The sequence below is a fragment of the Canis lupus genome, chromosome 1 (genome assembly GCF_011100685.1).
Source record: "Canis lupus familiaris isolate Mischka breed German Shepherd chromosome 1, alternate assembly UU_Cfam_GSD_1.0, whole genome shotgun sequence".
NCBI classification, from domain to species: domain Eukaryota; kingdom Metazoa; phylum Chordata; class Mammalia; order Carnivora; family Canidae; genus Canis; species Canis lupus.
The window spans coordinates 107,501,225-107,526,148 of record NC_049222.1 but is presented as its reverse complement, the minus strand read 5'-3'; the positions used below and the strand labels follow the sequence as shown (position 1 = coordinate 107,526,148).

General features: G+C 52.5%; 2 protein-coding genes across 6 annotated transcripts; both read left to right on the top strand.

Annotated features, from left to right (window-relative positions):
* Positions 1–434: 434 nt before the first annotated feature.
* Positions 435–1,896, top strand: ADM5 (adrenomedullin 5 (putative)). The gene is made up of 2 exons (XM_038528212.1): positions 435–1,396; positions 1,583–1,896. The coding sequence occupies exons 1-2, from the start codon at positions 1,293–1,295 to the stop codon at positions 1,833–1,835; spliced, it is 357 nt and encodes a 118-aa protein (XP_038384140.1). The 5' UTR covers positions 435–1,292; the 3' UTR covers positions 1,836–1,896.
* An 876-nt stretch (positions 1,897–2,772) lies between these two features.
* Positions 2,773–23,461, top strand: CPT1C (carnitine palmitoyltransferase 1C). 5 transcript variants are annotated; one of them, XM_038528204.1, is made up of 20 exons: positions 2,773–3,024; positions 3,558–3,620; positions 3,743–3,897; positions 9,748–9,887; positions 11,278–11,449; positions 11,720–11,821; positions 11,911–12,048; positions 15,575–15,652; positions 15,876–15,983; positions 16,113–16,197; positions 16,908–17,103; positions 17,239–17,421; positions 18,130–18,235; positions 20,212–20,328; positions 20,681–20,845; positions 21,082–21,216; positions 21,858–22,010; positions 22,579–22,692; positions 22,832–22,924; positions 23,141–23,461. In XM_038528204.1, the coding sequence occupies exons 3-20, from the start codon at positions 3,757–3,759 to the stop codon at positions 23,324–23,326; spliced, it is 2,412 nt and encodes an 803-aa protein (XP_038384132.1). In that variant the 5' UTR covers positions 2,773–3,024; positions 3,558–3,620; positions 3,743–3,756; the 3' UTR covers positions 23,327–23,461. The 5 variants fall into 5 exon arrangements, with proteins under 5 accessions (XP_038384132.1, XP_038384130.1, XP_038384134.1 ...); XM_038528202.1 differs by having other exon boundaries at positions 3,558–3,634; XM_038528205.1 differs by having other exon boundaries at positions 2,786–2,892.
* The last annotated feature ends 1,463 nt before the right edge of the window (positions 23,462–24,924 follow it).

Here is a 24,924-nt window from a genome sequence, read left to right as displayed (position 1 = left end):
TCTGGGACAGTACCTGCTGGAAGCTGTCAGGTCCCCATCCCCACATCTGTTTCTTAAGGTCTCCTCCCTGTCTCTGGCCTCTTGTAGTCTCTGATTTCCAGGGCCCTCCTCCTGGCTGTGTTCCCCCATCTCTCTCTCCAGTCCACGTGCCCTCCCATCCCCCTCCCTCATGTGCCCCCTGAGGCCCTGTTCCCTTTTGGTTGCCCTGCTGGGCTGGAGGGGGGTTGGGGTGTGGGTTCCCAGCAGAGCTGGGCTCTTGGGTTTCCCAGAAAGCCATCTCCCCCGCACCCCCCCCCCCCCCAGGCACACATATTGTTCCACTGTCTGGCTGTTTTTTCCTGTCCAGGACCCTCCAAGGCCAGGCCAGGGCTGACTGGCAGTGACTGCTGCCCTGCCCTTTGCAGCTGGGGAAACTGAGTCATGGAGTGTAAAGGGGATAGAATTCTTTGTGGGGGAGTGTGTGTCTGTTTCCTTCTCCAGCCTCGCTTGGGACTTGGGAGACAAGGATTGGGGGGGTGTTCCACCTTAGGGCAGCAGGAAGGCTCTGCCACCCCTACCTTCCAGAGATAGACTCAGGCCCTACTGACAGCTCCCTGGGGACTGCCTTTCCAGCCTCTGCTGCAGGTGTGGCATCTACACCTGATCCTCTCCCCCTGGCATGTGCACAGAGCCCCCAGTCCATCTCCCAGGATGCTGTTATACACAGGACACCTAAGGGTCACCCAAGCCACCATGACTTCACCACCACACCTGGAGCCCTGGGCCTGGGGGCACTTCACACCTGGCTGCACCTACTCCTCTCCTGGGATAGTGTTGCAGGCTATGCTAGGGCCCAGACTCCCTTTGCCCACATCCCTTGGTGGCTGGCACCCGCCCTGCATTGCCCAACCCACGAAGGACCCCGGCCTATGAGACATCAGTTCCCCATGGGTTGAGGCTGAGGTCCCCAGAGTTCAGTGCCTCCCTGCCCCCACCCCTTTCCTGGAAGCTCTAAGCTGTGTCACCAGTAGCAGGTGTCGGCCGCCCCGCCCCTCTTCCCTCCGCCTTAAAGGGGTCGCCCTCCCGAGGCTTCCCAGGGTCACAGACAGCTCCGCTGTGTGACCATACCCGTCAGGGCTCCTAGGACGTGGGAGTCCGGATTCTGAGCTTTCTCCTGGCGTGGTGTGGCCCCCTGGACTCTTGCTCTCAGTCTTCCCTACCTGGGGAGTGGGGACTGGCCCCCACGCGAGCACCGAGGGGATTACTGGACTTGGACAGGGGCGGGGCCGCACCCCCGAGGAGTCGCTGCGCCCATGGGTTTCAAGGACCGCGCGCGGCCCCACCCCACGATGACTTCCCACATCCTCCTGTTGCTTCTCGCCTCCTCCATCCTGGGGGATCCGGACTCCGTGGGCAGGTGAGAAAGGCGGGGGGCAGCGGGGACAGGGCGGGAAGGAGATCGCGAGGAGCGTGCGCCCTCTTCAGGTCACTGCTCCCCGCGTCGGTGGAATGGCGATCTGTAACCGGCTGCCCCCACCCCACCGAGACCCCTTTCTCCAGAGGATTCTGTGTGAACCCGGCCTTCTCCCATGCTCTCCCCCAGGCAGCCCCTGCACCAGGTCGCCCAGCACCGCAGGCGCCTCTGTTCCCTGGGCACATGCCAGACCCACCGCCTGCCAGAGATGATCTACTGGCTCCGCTCGGCCTCCACCAAGGAGCTCTCGGGGAAGGCGGGCCGCGAGCCCCAGGACCCCCACAGCTACGGGCGCCGCCGCCGGCGCGAGGCCAGAGTCCCGCTCCGTCTCCAGGACCCTGGCTTGAAAACAAGCTTGCGCAGTGCCCAGCTTGCTGGGTGACGTCAGGCACGTCCCTGCCCCCGCCCCCCAGCCTCAGCTTACCCATCTGTGTATTGGGGCCGCCACCCCAAGTTTCTTTTCCCCTCAGTCCATCTCCTGGGTTCACTCAAAAACTGTCTCCGCGCCATGACTGGGCTGGACCCAGAGGCACACCGGACCTCGCATTGTACAACGAATACTAACGTCCAGAACCTAATAAAACGATTTTCCTGGGACGCCTGAGTGGCTCAGTGGTTGAGCGTCTGCCTGTGGCTCAGGGTGTGATCCTGGTCCTGGGATCGAGTCCCACATCGGGCTCCTTGCAGGGAGGCTGCTTCTCCCTCTGCCTATGTCTCTGCCCCCTCTCTCTGTGTGTCTCTCAGGAATAAATCAATTTTAAAAAACTAACAAATAAAACGAGTTTCCTGTTTCAGCCTCTGCTTGTCTCTGCCCATTCCGGCCTCCCAAACTGAGCCTGGTCTCCAGTGTATTCTTCCCCTCCATCTATGCCCTTTTTCCCACACGGAAGTCCCTCTGACTGTCTAACTTGAATCCAATCCGCTGTAGCATCTCCTTCGCACCAATCTGTGCAGCTGCATTGTCCGTGGGCGGTTTTGGTGGGCTGACCCAACCCCCAAAGCAGCCCTCCCTCCTGGGGACGGTAGAACTTGGACTCGCTCTATCTGGGCACCCACGCGCGTGACTACGTGTACCCAAAGGTGGGCCGTGAGCTCCAAGCTGAGCCTCGTTTTCAGAGAGAAAAGAGAGTGAGACAAAGCGGAGTGGGAAGCCCAAGAACCTGGGGTTCGGAGCAGAGAAGCTGCTTAGAACTCGGGAAGCCAATGATGGCGAAATCAGGCCGAGGAGAAAAAGACTGAGGACCGGGGATCGAACGGAGGGAGAGGATTGGATGCTGGGCTTCGAGGGGGCGGGGATAGAACGCAGAGGGTTGGAAAGGGGCGGGGATAAAACCAGAGACTCGAATACCCGGCAAGGCACACGCGAGGAGGCAGAAATCGGGGTTCCTGGATGTTGGATAATCGGGGGCGACCAGGAGCTCCGGAGGCCCGACGACCAGGTCGTGGACTCGTCGCACTGGGATTGGACAGATGCAAGTGGGAAACTTGGGTCTGGCGCTCTAAATCGAGGGTGGGGGGTGTGCTCGGGCTTGGTCTCCAGGATCCGATCGGCGGACCTCTGACTCAGCGTGGTAAGTATCGGAGGGGCCCGAGCTCCTGCGGGGCCTGCAGGCCTGTGGTTTGGGGTGGGCGTGCGGGCCTCTCCATCACTTGTCCTCGAAGCTCGCATCGGCTCCCAGCCTCAGCATCCCTGGCCGGGAGGCATGCGCGGTAGGGCGCTCCCTCCCCCACCCCTTCCAGCCCCTGGCGCGGGGGAGGGGACGCCGGGCCACTCTAGAGCGGATGAATTTATAGACATTGCCACCACCACCCCCGCTCCTCCCCCGCCAATCCCACCCCCACCCCATCCCTCCTCCTCGCCCTGGCATGGGAAACGGAAATGGGGCGGACCGTGCCAACGTCCGGCAGGTGTTCGTTACAAATGGGTCTCGGGACTAATGTTTTTCTCTAGACCCTGCAACTCAACCCTGGACCAGTTTCCGCCCCCAACCCTGAATCTTGAAAATCCTTCATGGGGAGGGGCGCACTGCCTTGAACCTCGTTCTCAGCAGAGCCGCAAAAGGGATTAACGCGAGTTGTCCCTCCTGCCTCTATGCGTTCACAGAGGTCCCCAGTTGATGTCCCTCCAACACCGGAGTCTCTGGCCGAGTCCTTCAAGAACCCTCAGGTGGTTGGGAAAGGGTGAGCCGCAGTCCTATATTCCCGGGTCTGTAGGAGGAGGGGCTTGGGGGCCCGGACTCCTGGGTCTGAGGCTGGGGACCTGGTAGTGACCCTCCCTCCACCTCCCAGGGCTCTAGCGTGACATGGCTGAGGCGCACCAGGCCGTGGGCTTCCGACCCTCGCTGACCTCGGACGGGGCCGAAGTGGAGCTCAGTGCCCCCGTGTTGCAGGAGATCTACCTCTCCGGACTGCGCTCCTGGAAAAGGCACCTCTCCCGCTTCTGGGTGAGGAGGGCCACGGCTTGGTTTCCTTCCAGGATCCAGTTGCCAGAGCTTCTGGGTTCTCCGAGGCTCACTGGGGAACCCTCAACCTCACCTACTGGGAACATCTACTCACCTCCTACACCACTTTCTGCACCACTTCCTTTTTCCTCACACCCCCAAACCCAATTTCTAGAATCTAGACCCCTGATGCCATGGTGCTCCCTCCTCTCACCCTTTACTTCTGTCGCCAGGTTCTAAACTAGGTGCTCCTCCTATCAGAACACTGTGATCTGATCAAGATCTTGGTCAGGCCACACCCCAGTCCTGAAGGGTCCTTCTTCCCCCTAGCGGGCACCCCTGGATCTGGGGGCCGCCTCCCTGCCCTTGCTTCTGAATCCCCCACACCCTCTCCAGTATGCGGTGCAGCGTCCTTGTGGTTCTGAGACGTGAACCAACAAATCTCTGTATCTGCACTTCTCCATCACTTACAAACCCTGCAGTCCCAGTCTGGGCTCATTGTCCTTGCTCTAGAATCCCCATGCCTACCCTGAGGTCACCAGTTCTGGAACTCCGGCACTGCATACATCGAGAGCCTCCCTGTTGGGTCACATCCTATCTGCTAACACAAGTCTTGAGCCCTTGTGGGGTTAGCCAAGACTGACTTTGGATCCTGGCTCTGCCACTTACTAGCTGTGTAGCCTTGGGCAAGTGTGTCTTTCTGAGCCTCAATTTCCCCACATGTCAAACGGGGGTGATGATAACACCTCCCTCAGGACAGTCACGAGGATTAGATGAATTCTTACATGTAAGCGCTGAGCGAACTGTCCATGTCAAGTGCAGAGTGTTAGCTTTTGATAATACTTTTCTTTTTAAAAAAAAAAAAAGATTTATTTATTTATTTATTCATGAGAGAGAGAGAGAGAGAGGCAGAAGGAGAAGCAGGCTCCATGCCGGGAGCCTGATGCGGCACTCGATCCCGGGACTCCAGGATCACGCCCTGGGCCAAAGGCAGGCGCTAAACCGCTGAGCCACCCAGGGATCCCCAATAATACTGTTCTTTATTCATTAACCAGATATCTATGGGACATTTTTTTTTAAGATTTTATTTATTTGTTCATGAGAGACACACAGAGAGAGGCAGCGACAGAGGCAGAGGGAGAGGCAGGCTTCCTGCGGGGAACCCAATGCGGGACTTAATCCCAGGACCCAAGGATCACGCCCTGAGCCAAAGGCAGATGCTCAACCACTGAGCCACCCAGGCGCCCCTATGGGCCATTTATTAAGGGCTTGCCACTACTTGGACAGGGCAGGGAGCAAGACAGCCAGGGTTCTGCCCTCATGGAACTCTGGATTTAGCCGGAGGAGAAGGCAATGAAGGAGACGCATAAGCAAGATGCTGAGTATGTCAGATCATGTGACATGTGCCATGGGAGAACAGTAAAGCCGCCAGGAAGAGGGAGCATGGGGGCGTTGTGGGTGGCCCCATTATTTAATCTGAAGCTGAGACGTTTGAGCCGGCTGGATTGAACCTCCGTAGCCTTGCGAGTTGTTAAAACAGAGAGATATCTGTTCCAGTGGATAATAACCACTACCCCAAACCCCCAACGAGCTTCTTCTTTAGAAACATATATGTTTATTTATTTGAGAGAGATCGAGAGAGTACGATGCGGGAGTGGGAGGGTGGCAGGGAGAGGCAGAGGAGAAGCAGATTCCAGGCTGAGCAGGGAGCCTGACTCGGGGCTCCATCCCAAGACCCTGAGATCAAGACGTGAGCCAAAGTCAGATGCTTAATAGACTGAGCCACCCAGGCACCCCTTTTTTTTAAGATTTTATTTTTAAGTAATCTCTACACTTGATATGGGACTCGAACCCATAACCCCAAGATCAAGAGTCACATGCTCTACTGACTGAGCCAGCCAGGTGTCATGTTCCACCCCACCCCCACTCCCGCAAAGAGCTTCTTTAGCCCTGCCCCTGGAATCCTCTGGGCCTCAGGCTAATACATCAATTAAAACATTACCATGTAGCCATTAATCTGTGGTTAAATATATAAATACACATATACATACACGGAAAATATGTATATGTTTATTAAATTAAGATATAGTTTCATAAAAAATGCACAGGTTTTTAAAATGTACAATCCTTGAATTTTGACAATACCTGTGTAACCCGGCAGCCCAGGTGGCTCAGCGGTTTAGTGCCGCCTTCCGCCCAGGGTGTGATCCTGGAGTTCTGGGATCAAGTCCCACGTCGGGCTCCCTGCATGGAGCCTGCTTCTCCCTCTGCCTGTGTCACTGCCTCTCTCTCTCTCTGTGTCTCTCATGAATAGAAAGATAAAATCTTAAAAAAAAAAAAAAAAAAAAAACCTGTGTAACCAGCTTCCTATCCATACAGCATGACCACTGTTCTAGAATGTTCCTTTGAGCCGTTTACGAGGGAGCACCCCCCCACTCAGGGCAACCACTGTTCTGATTTCTATGCTTGAAGGTGGATTTTGACTATTTGTTGAATATTGCATTGTTGAATATTTTGACCCTTAGTTTTGAGTCAAAACCCAAAACCCTTCTCATAGTCAGATGTCCCCTAGGTGTGGTGGCCCCCACCAGACCTTCTCGTTCATATTAATCGATCATTGTATTAATGATCATTCTTGCCTTTCTGTAATATAACCAACTCTCTATCTATTGGACACCTGATGCTCTTAGGTCCTTCCTCTTCCATTCTGGGATCCTGGGGGCCACCCCGAAGTTGTGGCTCCTGGAACTCAGTCCTAGGGTGAGGGCTATGCCCTCAGCAACCACAGAGCTGAAATTCTGTAGTTTCTTCATTTGACAGTCCCTCCCTCAAGGGATATCCATGACAGTCCCTCCCTCAAGGGATTGTGGTAAGCATTAGTTGTTTTAGTAGAAGGCCTGACTCACAGAAGTGACCAGTCCAATACTGCTGCTTCTATGGTCCTGGAGGCGGTTCCACATAGGTGCTGGGTGCCCCCCAGGCATGTTCTTAACTTCTCTGAGTTTCTGCTCCCTCCTTTCTAAAGTCACATTAGGTAACATTTAGTGTGTCCTAGGTTCTATACTTACCAGGCCCTTTAAATCTATTGCTTGTTATTGACTCTTGATCTCACGGTCATGAGTTTGAACCCCACATTGGGTGTAGAGATTACTCAAAAATAAAAGCTTTTAAAAATAAAAAAATCAGGGCACCTGGGTGGCTCAGTGGTTGAGCCTTTGGCTCACTACCTTTGGCTCAGGTTGTGATCCCAGGGTCCTGGGATCAAGTCCCGCATTAGGCTCCCCATGGGGAGCCTGACGTGGGACTCGATCCTCCGTCTCTAGGATCATGCCCTGGGCTGAAGGTGGCGAGCCACCGGGGCTTCCCTAAATAAAATCTTTAGACAAAAAATTAAAAAAATAAATCTATTGGCCATCTGATCCTTGTTATAGCCTCCTAAGGTAGACATATTATTAATCCCACTTTATAGATGAAGGAAGAGGCCCAGAGAGGTGCTTCCATTTTCTTAAGGTCACACAGCTGCTAAGAGGCAGAACTAGAGGCAGAGCTAGAATGAGCAGTGTGGCTGTGGGAGCCCATGTTCATGCCTGCTAGCCTGGGCTGCTTTTCTAGAACGTGGTCCCAGGACCTATGCCATGGGGCTGTCGTAAACTACGTGCAGTGGGGTCATTTGAGCCAAGCGTGTGGCACAGCATCCATGTGGATTGTTCATCAGCAGGAGGTCAGAGTATTTCCTGAGACGGTTTCCAAATGAATGAGATACAGCAGACCCCAGAGTGTGGAGCCTTGCAGCACATCCTATTGCATTAGGGTTCCAGAGGCATCTGGATGATTTCAGGGATTGAGAGTGGACCCACTGTGGCTTTGGATACATTCAAGCTTCTTGTCTTCTCAGTGTCTTCACCCATGTGATAGGCACAATGGTTTTCTTTTTTTTTTTTTTTTATTAAAGATTTTATTTATTCATGAAAGACACAGAGAGAGGCAGAGACATAGACAGGGGGAGAAGCATGATCTCTGCAAGAAGCCCAATGTGGGATTCGATTCCAGGACCCCAGGATCACGACCTGAGCTGAACTATTTTTTTTAATTTTTTTTTTTGAGCCGAACTATTGAGCCACCCAGGTGCCCTGGCACGATGATATTTACTACTATCTTCCTGAGTTACAGGGCAATGAGATGAGTTATTGATGCACCTGATCCTTGGGAAGTGCTCTGGAGACATTTCCTGTTATTATGAAGCCCCTGTTCTACTACAATCCAGAGCACCAGATAAAGGAATTGATCGTTCCTTTTTTTTTTTTTTTAATTTATGATAGTCACACAGAGAGAGAGAGAGAGGCAGAGACATAGGAAGAGACATAGGCAGAGACATAGGCAGAGGGAGAAGCAGGCTCCATGCACCGGGAACCCGACGTGGGATTCGATCCCGGGTCTCCAGGATCGTGCCCTGGGCCAAAGGCAGGCACTAAACCGCTGCGCCACCCAGGGATCCCCTGATCGTTCCTTTTAAAAAGAAATAATAATCAACGAAAGAACCATGTTTGCCAGTAAGTTTTTCTTGCCAAACCAAAGAAAGACTGTCCAGTAAATAAATCCCAAGAAGCAGAGTAGCAATAGAAAAGATCGTCATAATAATGTTTATTGAGCACCTACTGTGTGCCAGGCTCTGAGCTATGCAATTCGTCCTCCACCCCTGTGCCCCCTTTGCTTTATTTTTCTCCACAGTCTCTATTGCCATCTGTCACATGACCCTAAGCCTTTTTCTTAGTAGCTATTGTCTCTGTCCCCCAGGAGAACAGAAATCTTGTTGTCTTGTCACTGCTGTAATTGCAATTGGCATTTGTGGAAGTATTTTCTCTCTCTCTAACTTTTTATTTATTTGATACAGAGAGAGAGAGCACAAGCAGGGAGAGCAGGAGAGGGAGGAGCCGACTCCCCGCTGAGCAGGGAGCTTGATGAGGGACTCGATCCCAGGACCTCTGGCTCATGACCTTAGCCAAAGGCAGATGCTTCACCAGCTGAGCCACCCAGGTGTCTGGAAGGACATTTTCTCATCTGACCCTCGGTGACAGCCCTATGAGCCCAGTATTGAAATTGTTCCCATTCTACAGATGAGGAAACTGAGACACTTGTTTGTGGTCACTTAGCTTTTTAGTGACAGAGTAGAGATTTAAAGCCTGGGGCTCCAGAGTCCGAACTCAAAACTGGATCTCTGAGGCTTGCTTGTTTGTTAACCTTGGGAAAAAGAGAGAACGTGGTTTCTTGAGCTCTGATGGTGGTAAGCAAATAACAAAGCTCATCTCATGCTGTCTGTGTGACCTTGAACCTAAGTGTTTTCTTTTGTAAAATGAGATCGCCTAAGTACCTACCTCACAGGGTCGTCGGGAGGATTTTAAGAGTTCATCCTTCTAGATGGCGCTTGGTCATGGGCCTTGGTTAAGCGTTAGTTATGTCCATGGCACTTGCCTGTGAGTCTGATTAATAGCCCAAGACTTTCCTTCATTCCATGACCATGTAGTTCTAGAAGGCCCCCCAAGTTCCAGACCCTGCTGTATATGGGGAATCATTTTGCCCAAGAGTAACCTCCTCCAGGGAACCCTCCCTGACTCCTTCAATTTGAGCAACCTGGCTTCATTGGGTTCCTGTGCCTTGTTTTATGTCCATGAGCACTTCACTTCATTCTTGACTGACTTCCCCCATCCTAAGGGCAGGACACAGCTCTGTCTGGTCCCCACTGGGTCTTGAGCACCCAGCTCAGGGTTCAGCACACACTGGGTGCTCTGTCAATATCTAAGAACAGTGCTCAGCAGAGGGATAATTGATTGAATGAGTGCCCTTTCCTTCCCACAGAATGACTTTCTCACTGGTGTGTTCCCTGCCAGCCCCCTCAGCTGGCTCTTCCTCTTCAGTGCAATCCAGCTCGCCTGGTTCCTCCAGCTGGATCCTTCCCTAGGACTCATGGAGAAGATTAAAGAGTTGCTGCCAGACTGGTGAGCTTCCCCATTTGAGCCCAGTAACCTCCCTTATTCTTCTCCTTCCACCCAGCGAGTTTTTCTATCAGGGTGTTGTGGCTGCTAAGGAATAGTAACCTCTGGGACTTATTTTTGGTCAGATTAATAAAGGTACAGCGTGAGTAACATGGAGGTGATTTCTTCCCTTCTTGCTAAGTGGGATGCTGACAAGCTAGAAAATGTCCGGATAGGGTTAGAGTGCCCTGGCAAAAGTAGAAGCTCTGCTGGGCTCCAGTTGTGTAGTCTCAGGCAAAAGACTTCACCATTCCCTTGTCGGTCTTCATTTATAAAATATAGGTAATAATAATTGCTTCCTAGGGTGTTTGGAAGAATTAAACAAGAGCATGCACATGGAAGGGCACCTGGCTGGTTCAGTAGGTGGAGCATGTGACTCTTGATCTCAGAATCGTGAGTGTGAGCCTCACGTTGGGCATGGAGACTGGATACATACATAAATAATATCCTTAAAAAAAAAAAAGAACACATGCACATGATCCATTTGGTACAGTACCAGGAGGTTACTAATTGGGAATGGTTGTATTATTATGATTGGCATTTGGGGGCAAGGTTGGAAGCCAGGTGCAGGTGAAGGGACAGGTTCTAGTGGTTCTAATTCTTGGCCTAGTCTTTCTGGGGAAGAAGGTTCAGATTTTGTACAGACAGTCCCAAAGGGCAGACCTAGGATCCGAGGTAGGAATTTCCAGGAAGGCTAGATATACCCAAGTCTACAGAGGGGAAGTAACGCTCCCCAAGTCTTCCTGGTGGGCTTCGCTTGCATGTCTGGTTGCCATTTTGCAAACATGGTCATCTATTGTAGTTTTTGAACAGCATGTCCTAAACTTGAGGTTATACTGGAGCCACCTGAGAGGCTCCTTAAAACACAGATGGCTGGACCCCACCCCAAGAGATTCTGTCTTAGTAGGTCTGGGTGGTGCCTGGGGATTTGCATTTCCAACCAGCTTCCAGGCAGTACTGATGCTGCTGGGCCAAGGGCCACACTTTGCAAACCACTGCCTTAGAGTAGAATTTGATTTCTAGGAGAGAAAAGTAGGTGTCCTTTCAATAAATAAAATAAAATAAAATAAAATAAAATAAAATAAAATAAAATAAAATACCAGCTCCCACTTGTGAAGTACCTACTGATTTTAGGAGCTTGGGGTCCTCACGCACCCAGGGAAGGAGGGGAGGCACAGACAGAGGATCCATGCCCACTTTACAAATGAAGACATCGGATATCTATGATTGACTCCAATTCTAGGTTTGCCCCCCATCAAAAGGCCAGGGTCAGAGAATGTTAGGAAGAGCAGGGGCTGGGTGGGGCTGGAGGGGAGGCCAGGAGACCCAGGCCTGTCCTCTCTTTCACTCCCAGGGGTGGACAGCACCACAGGCTTCGGGGAGTCCTGGCAGCGGCGCTGTTCGCTTCGTGTCTGTGGGGAGCCCTGATCTTCACCCTTCACGTGGCCCTAAGGCTCCTTCTGTCCTACCATGGCTGGCTCCTTGAGCCCCACGGAGCCATGTCCTCGCCCACCAAGACCTGGCTGGTATGTGGGGGGCAGAGCCCTCTCTGCTCTGCCCTCCGGGGACCCACTTCTGGCTCTGCTTCCCTCCGGCTTCCACCTACGACCTTTCATGGGTCTCTATCCCCCTCTCCCCGGGACCCTGCCCACCTCTCTGGTCTCTATTCCACCTCCTGGGTTTCTGCCCCCGCCCCCGCTTTCCCTGGGTCTCTATCCCATTCTCTCTGTGGGTTGCCACACAGCTCCCCGACCCCAGCCAGGGGTGTAACGACCCACTAATTCCCCACCCCCCAGGCCCTGGTCCGCATCTTCTCCGGCCGCAAAACAATGCTCTTCAGTTACCAGCGCTCGCTGCCACGCCAGCCCGTGCCCTCCGTGCAGGACACCGTGCGCAAGGTGGGCCTGCCAGGTACCTCCGCCTGGGGCGCTGGGGGCGGCCGGTGGCGGGCGGGGGCGTCAGCTACCCTCTTCTCCTTGCCCCTCAGTACCTGGAATCTGTGCGGCCCATCCTCTCCGACGAGGACTTCGACTGGACGTCCGTCCTAGCGCAGGAATTCTTGAGGCTGCAGGCGTCGCTGTTGCAGTGGTACCTGCAGCTCAAGTCCTGGTGGGCTTCCAATTACGTGAGTCCCGGGCCCTGAACGCCGAGGTTCCGAGCCCTCCTTCCTAACCTGGAGGTCTACGCCCCGCCCCCCGCCCCGCCCCCTATCGTTTAAACCCAACCCCCAGATACTCCAGTTTGCTGCTCCAGCTCTCGCATACTCTGAACCCCAACCCGCGTGTGCCTGCATTTTGAGCCTCCCCGCCCCCACCTCCAGCTCCGACACTCGGAGCCTGACTTCAATCACCTAAGCTCCGCCTCCAGGGCCTGCCCACACCCGCAGCCCCGCCCCCACGCCTCCAGGATTGGAACCAGAATTCCAGGATTCATCCAACATTTCCGCCCTCCCCTGGCAGGAGGCAAAAAACATTTTGCGCCTCCGCCCCCAGAGTAGCTCTTGTTCTACCCCCTCCCCCCCCCCCCCCCCCCCCCCCCCCCCCCCCAGCCTTCTGCTCAAGGGCACCTCCCCCAGATGGGCTTCTACTCTGAGTTCAGGAGCCAGGCCTTTGGTAGTACTCTGACTTGGAGTTTCTTGCACAGAGCAAGGCAGCAATTCACCCAAACCAGGGCTAACAGGCCTCCGGTTCGGTAGGAAGTCCTAAATAGCCGTCAGGCAGCGTGGGATGAGGTGGAGGTAGCGATGAAGAGACAGGGTGGTGTGAGCGTCCGGAGGGTGGGATCGCCTGCGGACACAGTCATTGGATGAGAGGATTAGGGTTCCAGGAGGAGAAATTATTAGGGTTGAGCCCTGAGGGTTGGACAGAACTTGAACCTGTCTGGTTAGTAGGAGGGAATGGGGTGGGCAGAGGTGAGGAAGTAAGAAGGTTGTAGGGCACGGGCTGGGAAGCAGGAGGGTGATCCTCAGGGGGAGGTGATGGTGGAGAGGCCTGAACTCCAGCTGAGGACCCTGGACTCTTCTCGGGGTGCCAAGGAGCCATGGGAGGATTCTGAACAGGGGAGGGTCAGGATCCCCTGTGGTGTCAGGGAGACACTGGAGGCCAGGAGGTTGGAGAGGATGCTAGGGTGAGGATCTAGGGGAAAGGATGAGGCCTTGCAGGGGAATTGGGACCAAGGGAAGGAGGCAGAGTCAGGGGGCAGGAGGGTGGGGCTGGGACTACCAGGCTGGGGGTGGGGAGATGGCAGGATGGCATTCACAGGCCTTAACTGATATTGGGAGGTGGGGGACTGCCAGGCTCTCCCTAAGATGGGGAAAAGGGGAGCATCCCTGAGGGGAAGGCACTGAGCTTGGGGGGTGCCGGGAAGATGCCCTGGAGCAGCTGGACATCTGAGTGAGGGCTCAGGAAAGAGGCCTCGGTGACAGGAAATGGGACCTTTAGCTACAGAAGGAAATTGAAACATTGGACTTGGAAGGGAAGCAGATCTGGGACACAGCCCCAAGGGGCAGCAGCATGGAAAGGTCAGTCAGACAAGCTCCGTGGAGGGGACTGAGTCATGTCTGAAGGGGTAGGAGAGAAGCCAGGCCTTAGTTTTTAAATTTTTTTCCCTTCAAGCTGTTGGAGCAGATTCTTGGTTTTGTGTGTGTGTGTGTGTGTGTGTGATTGTTTTTCCCAAAGATTGTATTTATTTGAAAGAGAGAGAGAGCACGAGCAGGGTGAGAAGCAGACTCCCTGCTGAGCAGGGAGCCAGACACAGGGCTCAAACACAGGACTCCGAGATCATGACCTGAGCCAAAGGCTGATGTTTAACTGACTGAGCCACCCAAGCACACCTGTTGGACCAGATTCTGTGCTAATACACATGTACACGTGTGCACAGACACACACAATGTATATATTTCATTGTACATCTAGGGCACTGCCAATTATAATATACTCCATTATCTTATGCACAACAAAGAAAAAGAAAATGAACACCAACTAAAGTCTGACACAGGGCTTCCTTAATACAGATTTTTTTTTTAATTTTTATTTATTTGTGATAGTCACAGAGAGAGAGAGAGAGAGAATGAGGCAGAGACACAGGCAGAGGGAGAAGCAGGCTCCATGCACCGGGAGCCCGATGTGGGATTCGATCCCGGGTCTCCAGGATCGCACCCTGGGCCAAAGGCAGGCGCCAAACCGCTGCGCCACCCAGGGATCCCTTATTACAGATTTTTTATCTATATTTTTTAATTGTTATATGAATTTTATTTATATATATAATTTTAAATGATATAACATAATATGCTTGTACATTTTATAATTTATAGAAACATATTTAATATATCATAAAGTATATAGAACATATAGATGTACATATAATTTTTATTGTGGTAAAATGGACATCATGTAAAATTTACCATTTTAACCATTTTTAAGTACGCAATTCGGTGGTATTAAGTACATCTGCAATGCCATGGAACCATCATGACAGTCTGTTTCCAGAACTTTTTCATCATCCCAAACAGAAACTCTGTACCTATGAGGGAAACACATCCCCATTTCCACTTCCCCGAAGTGCCAGGTAACTTCTAGTCTACTCACTACCTTTAGGAATTTACCTATTTTAGATTTTTCATATAAGTAGAATCATACACGATGTGTCCTTTTGTGTCTGGCTCATTTCATCTGGCATAATGTTTTCAGGGTCCATCCATGGTGTAGCACACATTAGATTTTCATTCCTTTTTCTTTTTTAAAGATTATTTATCTATTTATTCATGAGAGACACAGAGAGAGAGGCAGAGACACTGGCAGAGGGAGAAGCAGGCCCCCCACAAGGAGCCTGAGGCAGAACTCGATCCTGGACCCCGGGATCACGCTCTGAGCTGAAAGCAGATGCTCAACCACTGAGCCACCAAGGCGTCCCTCTTTCCTTTTTCTACTAACATTCCATTGCAGGGACACCTGGCTGGCTCAGTTGGTGGAGAAAGAGACTCTTGATCTCACGGTTCTGAGTTCAAGCTCCATGTTGGGTGTAGAAATTACTTAAAAATAAAATCTTAGGGAGCCTGGGTGGCTCAGTCAGTTAAGTGTCTGCGTTGGCTCAGGTCATGATCCCAGAGTCGTCTGCTTCTCCCTCTGCCTCCCCACGCCCGCTCATTCTTGCAGTTGCTTGCTTGTGCTCTCTCTCTGAAATAAATAAATAAAATCTTAAAAAAATAAAATATTCTTTAAAAACCCATTCTATTGGATGGATAGACCACATTTTGGTTGTCCATCTATCTATTGATGGACACTTGGGTCTTGCTGGTATTTTTTGAAATCTCATATGAGATCATTTCACATATCTTATTGTGCACCTAGCTTTTTCCATTTAGCTACATGACTTGGTGCTCGCTCCTTCTGTGTCAGTGGTACAGATGTCCCTTGTTCTTGAACAGCTTCGTAGTAATCCAGGACATGAGTGTTAGTGAGGTTTAGCTAACTGATCCCCAACTGATGGACTTCTAGGTTACTGCTAGTTACCGATCATGATGGCCTCCTTCATTGAACTCTACCCTCCCTGTTTGACACAGTAGAGTCTTTGGGGTCTTGCCACTCTTGCTGTCCCTGCCAACCCCCCTTGGCCCTAGCTGTCCCAGCCATGTCTTTCTGTCCCACTCCTAGGTCAGTGACTGGTGGGAAGAATTTGTGTACCTGCGCTCCCGGCACTCGCTGATGGTGAACAGCAACTATTATATGATGGTGAGAGGGGGAGAATGGGACTAGGAGCTGGGCAGGGGCTGAGTTCAAAGCTCCCCAGATTTAGGGTTGGGATGTCTTTGTGAGAAGTGGGGTTTAGGGTCAGTGACTCAAATCAGAGTTTTATTCATGCTGCCACTTGTTGGGGGTCATGATTTGTGTTTGGGGTCAGTGCCCCCATCAGGGGCAAGCCTAACCCCAGGCATTCCCCTCGCCTGGCCGCCAGGACTTCCTGTACGTCACTCCCACACCAGTGCAGGCTGCTCGTGCTGGGAACGCAGTCCATGCCCTCCTCCTCTACCGCCACCGCCTGAACCGCCAGGAGATCCTGCCTGTAAGATGGGCCCTCCAGCCCCCCACTGGGCTGGGGCCGTGGGCTGGGGACATGGGCTCTGGTCCTGTGGCCATACGGCCATGTTGGTCCTGGGAGGCAGTGTTCTCCTGAGCCCATGGTCTCTTGCAGACTTTGCTGATGGGAATGAGGCCCTTATGCTCTGCCCAGTATGAGAAGATATTCAATACCACACGCATTCCCGGCATCCAAAAAGGTGAGATTCCTCTTGCGTCCTCACTGACAGAGGTGTAACAGTGTAGTAGGTGAGAACATGTTCTCCTGTTTGAACCCCAGCTCCATCGCTCCCTAGCTGTGTGACATTGGGTAAGTTACTACCCTCTCTGAGCCTTGGTTTCCTCATCTCTAAAATGGGATAATAAGGGTGCATAGGGTGGTGAGGATTAAATGAGTGTTTAGAGGGCACCTGGGTGGCTCAGTCGTTGAGCATCTGCCTTTGGCTCAGGTTGTGATCCCAGGGTCCTGGGATCGAGTCCCACATCTCCCTCTGCCTAGGTAGATAGATAGATAGATAGATAGATAAATAAATAAATAAATATTTAGAACAGTGCAAGCCATACAGGAAGTATGGTTCTTATTATCTAATAATAAGTAATAAATGATTCTTATTCTTTTTTAAAAGATTTTAAAAATTATTTTAGAGAGAGAGTGCACGTGTGCATGTGCTAGCTGGGGGGAAGAGCAGGGGTGGTGAGGGAGAGGGAAGGAGTCCCAAGCAGACTCCCTGCCCAATGTAGAGCAGGGAGCAGCTGGATCCCACGACACTGAGATCACAACCTGAGTCGAAACCAAGACTCAGACACTTAACCAACTGACCCACCCAGGTACCCCTAAATGGTTCTAATTTTTATTTTTATGATGTGTCTGACCTTCCTGCCCTCTGCACTCTGCCCACCCCACCTCTAGATCACATCCGCCACCTGCGTGACAGCCGACATGTGGCCGTCTTCCACCGAGGCCGATTCTTCCGCGTGGGGACCCACTCCCAAAGTGGCCTGCTCTCCCCGAGGGCCTTGGAGCAGCAGTTCCAGCGAATCCTGGATGACCCGTCCCCCGCCTGCCCCCAGGAGGAGCATCTGGCGGCCTTGACTGCGGCTCCCAGGTGAGAAGAGGAGGTCAGGGGACCCAGAGGCCCAGGCAGCCTCAAGAGGCTGGGGAAGAGCAAAGTGTGTGGGGGGGTGGATGGAGTCTGGGCAGGGTGCAGGGCCAGCCTGAGCTCAGGCACATCCCCCGATAGGGACGTGTGGGCCCAGGTGCGGAGTTCCCTGAAGGTCCAGGCTGAGGATGCCCTGGAGGCCGTGGAAGGAGCTGCCTTCTTTGTATCACTGGACTCAGAGCCTGCAGGGCTCACCAGAGAGGACCCTGCTGCTTCACTGGATGCTTATGCCCGCGCCCTACTGGCTGGCAGGGGCCATGACCGGTGAGCCAGCCCCTGAACTTGAACCTCACCCTGGCCTGGTGACCCCAGAACCTAGTATCTAGACCTAGGACTCTGGACACTAGACAAGCAGACCCTGGACCCCAGACCTGGGGCATCCTCCGGTCTAAGGACCCCTTCAATCTGAGGACCCCCACCCAATGCCTTGAGACCCAGGGACCTCTAACACAGAGAGCTTCTGGGTCCCAGGGTCTGGCATCCCTGGGACCCCAGGTCACCGAACCTAGACACCAAAGACCTAGAGTCCCAAAGCCAAAAGCCCAAGCCCAGGGACCTTAGGCCCAGAACCACAGAATCCTTAGATTTTAATGTAGGCTCCCTAAACCCAGAACCCCATACCTGGGGCTTCCCATCTAGAGAGCCTCAGACAACTTTCTAGATGCACACCAGGCATCAACTGTAATATCTGAGGTTCCCAGGAAAGATCCCCTAACCTCTTAGCTCCTTGTGAGCCTTGAACCTTTCTTGGCATGTTCTCTCAAAATCTTCCAATTTCCCAAGCCCTAGACATGTCTCAGAAACCATCTAGACCACCTGATGGAGAGCCCCCCCTGTCTTAGGGAGTTCCACACCATCCTTGATTCCACAAAGATCTGCCCACCCTGACACTCCTGCAAGTCCTACAAAGACTACCCAAGTTCCATCCTGGCCCTGGCTCTTTGGCGACCACTTTGAATTCTCCCCCTGCAGCTGGTTTGACAAATCCTTCACTCTAATTGTCTTCTCCAATGGGAAGCTGGGCCTCAGCGTGGAGCACTCATGGGCTGACTGCCCCATCTCAGGACACATGTGGGAGGTAGGATAGCCAGCCCACCCCCACCCTGGGGACCATCAGCCCCATTTCCAAAGACCTTCCCCTCCAGGGCCTCACACTCAGCAGGAAGACAGAGGGGACGCCTGGATAGCTCAGTGGTTGAGCATCTGCCTTTGGCTCAGGTCGTGATCCTGGGGTCCTGGGATCAAGTCCTGCATTGGGCTCCCTGCAGGGAGCCTGCTTCTCCCTCTGCCTTTCTCTGTGTCTCTCATGAATAAATAAAATCAAAAAGAAAAAGAAGAAAGAAGAAAGAAAGAAAGAAAGAAAGAAAGAAAGAAAGAAAGAAAGAAAGAAAGAAAGAAAGAAAAGAAAAGAAAAGAAAAGCTCAGAAACAGGCAGAGACTGGACTGGAATCACCCAGCAAGGAAAAGGGAATCTGGGATTATGACCTTCTTTTGATGAATGGGCCGTTGGGGCTCAGAGAAGGGAAGTGATCTGCCCAGAGTCACGGCGCCAGGTGTTGCAGAGCAAGAATATGATCCTAGAATGCTCTGAGACCAGAATGGAGGCCTTTCCACCACATCACACTGAATCAGAATGATCTTCCAGCTCTGGCTTGCTGTGTGACCTTGGGCAAGTTCCTCCCCTCTGAGATGAAAAAGTTGGGTTTCTTTTATCTGTAAACTGCCATCCAATCCTGAGAACTCTAGCATCTCTTTTTTCTCTATTTTATTTAATTCCTAAATCATAGGGGGTGGTGTCCATACCCTATGAGGTTCCCACTCTTTCATGGCATTACATAAGGCATTGGATGGAGCCAAGGGTGGGATCTGGAGAAGTGGAGGCCCCTTTCAGATTTTAGGAGCATCCCCTGGGATTAAGCAATGACTCTTCTGTGCCTATTTCTCGTTTGTAAAATGGGAGAATTTCCCCTTTGATTATATTGGTAGAGGAAACCATCAATTCAGTTGAACTTGAGACTCTTCAGACCCTTCTTGTCCACATAGGGTCTCTGCCCATCAACTTTGAATGAAGAGATATCACGTAGAATATGATAGAGAGGGGATCCCTGGGTGGCTCGCGGTGGTTTAGCGCCTGCCTTTGGCCCGGGGCATGATCCTGGAGTCCCGGGATCAAGTCCCACGTCGGGCTCCCTGCGTGGAGCCTGCTTCTCCCTCTGCCTGTGTGTGTGTCTCTCTCATGAATAAATAAATAAAATCTTAAAAAAAAAAAAAAGAATATGATAGAGATCACTGGAAACTCCAAGGCACCAAGCGGGGGAGGTTCTTCTTCAGATAGGTTTCTAACATTGCAATGGGGATATGGATCCCTTCTTCCTAAGTGATTATGAGAATTAAATGGAAGGCTGCCGGGTAGCACACGTGCTCCATCAGTGCTGATTTAAAATATTGAACCACCAGCAGGGTGTGGGCACCACCCCCCAATCAGAATGGAGGTCACCCTTCCATTCTGGAGACTCATGCTGTGCACAGCTCTATCTCTCCCATCTCAGGATCCTGGTGGGGGCGGGGGGATGGTGGTGGTGGGGTGTCTTGGGAAGGCTGGAATAGCTGTGGGTGACTTTGTCTACCAGTCAGAAGTAAAATGTCAGTAAGCACCCGCAGCATATTAGTATCAATCCTGCTCTCCATGAACTTGAACCTGAGAACACACCTGTGAACATCAGAGGTTTCTGTTTCTTTTTTTTTTTTTTAAGATTTTATTTATTTATTCATGAGAGACACACAGAGAGAGGCAGAGACACAGGCAGAGGGAGAAGCAGGCTCCCTATGGGGAGCCTGATAGAAGACTCGATCCCAGGACCCTGGGATCACGACCTAAGCCAAAGGCAGATGCTCAATCACTGAGCCAACCAGGTGTCCCAAGAGGTTTCTGTTTCTTAAGGACTGTCCCCTTTGCCCCCAGCCCCAGAAACGACTTATGAAAAGAAGTCCCTGGTTAGAGGGCCCTCAGCCCAGAGGGAGGAAGGGACTCTGACAGCCTCTGTTTGTGCACAGTTCACTCTGGCCACAGAATGTTTTCAGCTGGGCTACTCTGCAGACGGCCACTGCAAGGGGCATCCTGATCCCTCGCTGCCCCAGCCCCAGCGGCTATACTGGCACCTTCCAGAAAAGGTGAGATCGGACTCTGGGGCCTCTTCTCCAAGTCCCCAAACCTTCCTGGCTCTGACTCTAAATTCATCCCCACCTCCAAACTCAATTCCACCCCAGCCCCAACTCTAACCTTACCCCGCCCATCCCCTGCCAGTCCCATTCTCAATCCCAACCCCATCCCCAACCCCAGTCCCACAGTGACCCCCACCAAAAATCCAGCCCTGCAGCTACATGTTCGTTTCTGTCCTCATTTCCACATTCCACCCCTACCCTGATTCAATTCCCACCTCCACTTCCAGCCCCACTCCCGACTCTCACCCTACCCTATCTGTAACCCCAGCCATCCCTCCCTCCCTCCCTCCTCCTCTGGCAGATCCATCTGTCCATCTCTCTAGCCCTGAGGGGAGCCAAGACCCTGTCTGGAAACATCGATTGCCATGTCTTCCCCTTCTCCCATTTTGGCAAGAGCTTCATCAAACGCTGCCACCTCTCTTCAGACAGCTTCGTCCAGATGGCCTTGCAGCTGGCCCACTTCCGGGTCAGTTGGGTCCCTTGACCTCAGCCCCTTGCCAGAACTTTGGTTCTCCTGGGCCTGCCCTGTCAGTCCCTTTAAGAACTCTTCTTGGTTATGCCTTTGTGGGTTCTGCCATCTTGATTTCTCTCCCAACCACATGTTCCCTGAGCAGGAAGAGGTGGGAGGTCCACAGAGGTGGGTCAAGTGTGGGAATATTTCCAGAGACCAGCTGACAGGCTCCTCCCTTCCTTGTCCCCCAGGACAGGGGTCAATTCTGCCTGACTTATGAGTCGACCATGACTCGCTTGTTCTTGGAAGGCCGGACAGAGACGGTGCGATCTTGCACGAGGGAGGCCTGCAACTTTGTGAGAGCCATGGAGGACAAAGAAAAAACAGTGGGTGTAGGCCTCGTTTGAGGCTTTGGTCATTTCCACATACTCGTTCCTACATTTGCAAATATTTTTGGAGCACCTTCTGAGGACCAGGCCCTCTGATGGGTGTTATGGACAAAGGAGGAACCAGACCTGGTCTATGACCTCAAGAAACTCTCTGGTGGGGAGAGGCGGAGATATTTCAGCATAGTGCGACGGATGCTTTAATGGGGGTCAACCAGGGTACTGGGGGAGCACCCATCAGGGATCCTTGGTTCTCCAATGTAGCTCTCTTAGATTATTTAACCTCTATGTGACCTTGTGACTTCCATTTGTACCCTTCCATGGATTCCCCATATAACCTCTCAGCTCAGAAACCCCCTAGGACACCTTTCCCTCTCACCCTACCTATAGTGGTTTAATGGAAGGAGTTGGGGCCCTAGATCAGACAGTCTCACCTGGGGACCCACTTGATTCTGCTTTGCTGTGTGACCCTGGGCAAGTGACTTCCTTCCCTGAGCCTGTTTCCCCTCTGTAAAATAGAGTCCATATCTCTGCCTTGCAGGGATTTTGCAAGCTGGGTTGAAGCCAGGGGTGTGACAAGCCCCAGCAGTAAGCCCACTTCCTGTCTTTCCATGACCTGTGACCACCCCGGGGGACCCCAGGAACCCCAGCGCCGCGCACTATTCCGCCTGGCGGTGGAAAAGCACCAGTCTCTGCTGAAGGCTGCGATGAGCGGACAGGGAGTGGACCGTCACCTCTTCGCGCTCTACATCGTGTCCCAATTTCTCCACCTGCGGTCACCCTTTCTGGACCAGGTTGGGGTGCAGAGAAAGGGTTAGAGAGGGAAGAGGGGAACCATGGGAGAAGGGTACTTCTCAACCAGGAGAGAGAGGTTGGCAAAGGGAGTTATTAGAGGAGTTGGGGGAGGCCGGAGTGGTGCTGGGGCAAGAGAGGGAGGGGGTGGCGAGGGAAAAGAGGTAGGGAGCACGGAAGGAGGCGGAGTCGGGGAGACAACCGGGACGTGGTTAGAGAAAGGGGCGTGGTCAGGAGAAGCCGAGAGGGGAGACGGAGGTGTAGTCCGAAAGGAGGCGAGCAGAGGCGCGGGGGTCAGGAAGATGATGGGGCGCGGTCAGGGGAGGGGGCGTGGTCAGGGAAGCGGAGAGGGTGTGGTCAAAGAAATGGGCGTGGTCAGGGAGAAGCAGAGAAGAGGTGTGGTCAGAAAGGAGGAGACGCAGACGGACCGGTGTCAGGGAGGGACCCGCAGAGAGACCCAGTAGTTTAGAGGAAATGGGCCGTCGGAAGGGGCCGGGGCTGCGCGGAGCTGAACCACGGAGGCGGGGACTGGCGGGTCTTCATTGCGTACTTGACCATCCTGTCTGTCAGGTTCACTCAGAGCAGTGGCAGCTGGCCACCAGCCAGATCCCTGTTCAGCAAATCCACCTGTTTGACGTCCACAATTACCCCGACTATGTTTCCTCCGGGGGTGGATTCGGGCCGGTGAGTGGAACTGGGCCTGATCCCGCCTCCGTGGGCCTTCGGGCCTGAGAGAGGAGGGCGTGGGGGGTCTGCGCTCTGGCTGAGAGGGGTTGAGGGGCACTGGAGGCTATTTACTTCCCTTCACTCTGCTCATCTCCAGGCCGATGATCATGGTTACGGCGTTTCGTACATTTTCATGGGGGATGACACCATCACCTTCCACATCTCCAGCAAAAAGTCAAGCACAAAAACGGTGAGATAGGCTTGCACACACCTCCCTGTAGGACCTCCTCCCTCAGGACCCAGGGGTCTAGAATCCTAGCTCCCTGCTGTCCCATGATCCAGGAATCCTAGTCCCCAGCCCCCTCCTCCCTCAGACCAAGACATCAGGGATGTCAGCCCTCCTGATTTTCAGCACTGAGGAGCCCCTCCCCCAGGTTCTCCTAGACATACCTATTTTTCCTTCTAGGACTCCCATCGACTGGGGCAGCATATTGAGGATGCACTGTTGGACGTGGCCTCCCTGTTTCAGGAGGGGCAGCGTCTTAAGCCCAGGTGCGGAGGATTACAGGAGGAGGACTTGGGGCACAGGTGTGGTTCTCTCCCCTGCCACACTAGGGGCTCCAGGGCACCCACAAAATCCACCAACTTTTGACCCCTTCCTGCAGGGAGCTGGTCTCCCCATGAACTAGGGAGAGGGTCATTACAACTGGGCTGATGCAGAACAGAGGCAGCCTGTTTGGGTTTGGGAATCCCACATCTGGGCCAATAAAGATATATAAGCTAGGTATATGGTGTTTGCTGTGCTGTTGTGCTGGGCAGGGGTGGGAGAAGTGAGGATCAGGGTGAAGGAGGAGAAAAGTTCCCCTCCATCCCCAGACCCAACTGTGAATTGTCAGTTACAGTTGATTTCAGCTACAGCCCCCAATCAAGCCCCTTCTACTGCATTCCTAGCTCCAGTCACACCAAACCCAACCGTCCAAGGCCAACCCCAATCAAACAACCTCCCAAACTCTCATTAGTCCAGTTCCTGAGGCCCCAACACCACTGCCCACCCCAAAAATAAAGATCGACACTATTTCACCCACCTGAGTTGACACCCCTCAAATGAACCCCTTTCATTATTCAACCCCAACCCCAGGCATTTTAATCTCCACCTCGAGGATGGATTCAACTCCCATAACTAGGAAATGCACTACCTAATGTTTGCCCTTACTGTCATGATTCCAACAATTCCAAAACACCACATACAACCCACACCTAACAACTAAACCGCAATTTGAAGCATGCAACCAACACAGATATGTCCAACCCCAAACTCCATCACCCCACCAAAACTCCCATCTTATCCCCATCATAACCCCAATGTAAACTTGGCCCACAGTTATGACTTTAAAACCCACCCTCCTTGATTGCACCCCCTACTCTAGCCCCCAACCAATACAAACCCCACCAGCTCAACGGCGGTCATATCAACACCTACCCCATCTAACCACACCAAAACCCTAATAATTCAATCCACCACTGCCATGATTCCCATACGCCATGATACCAATCCCATTTTTTCTATCAAGTCAAGCATAATGGCACGAGCCTAACAACACAATAAAATCCTGAACACCTTAACTACCTCCAGCCCAACCTCCATACCCAACGCACTAACTCTAGTGGTTTTGAAAAATGTCCACAAGTGGGGCGCCTGACTGGCTCAGTCAGTAGAGCTTGTGACTCTTGATCTCGGGGCTGCGATTTCGAGCCCTGTGTTGGAGGTCGAGTTTACTTAATTAAAAAAAGAATTCCACAAGTATTTTGAAACTTTTCACAAGTTGGACTTTAATCCTTCTCCCATTGAAAAGGGGATTGGAATTAGTGACTCTTTTCCCTAAGTAAAAGAATATGCTAGAAGCAATTGTGACATGAAAGACATTCTGGGTTCCTTCTTGCTCTCTCTCTGAATCACTTGCTCTGTGGGAAGCCATCCACCATGTCGTGGAAACCCTCAAGCAGTCTGTGGGGAGCCCTGCTTGGTGAAGAACTGAGGCTTCCCACCAACCACCAGTGAGCAACATGTGAGGGAACTATCTTTAAAGCAGATTCTTCCATCCTAGTCAACCCTTCAGATGACTGCAACCTAGCTGACCTCTTGGCTATAATTTCATGCGAGACTCTGAGCCAGATTCCTGACTTGCAGAAACTGTGAGATAATAAATGTTTGTTGTTTAAAGCTGCCATGTTTTGGGTTTTGAGTTTGTT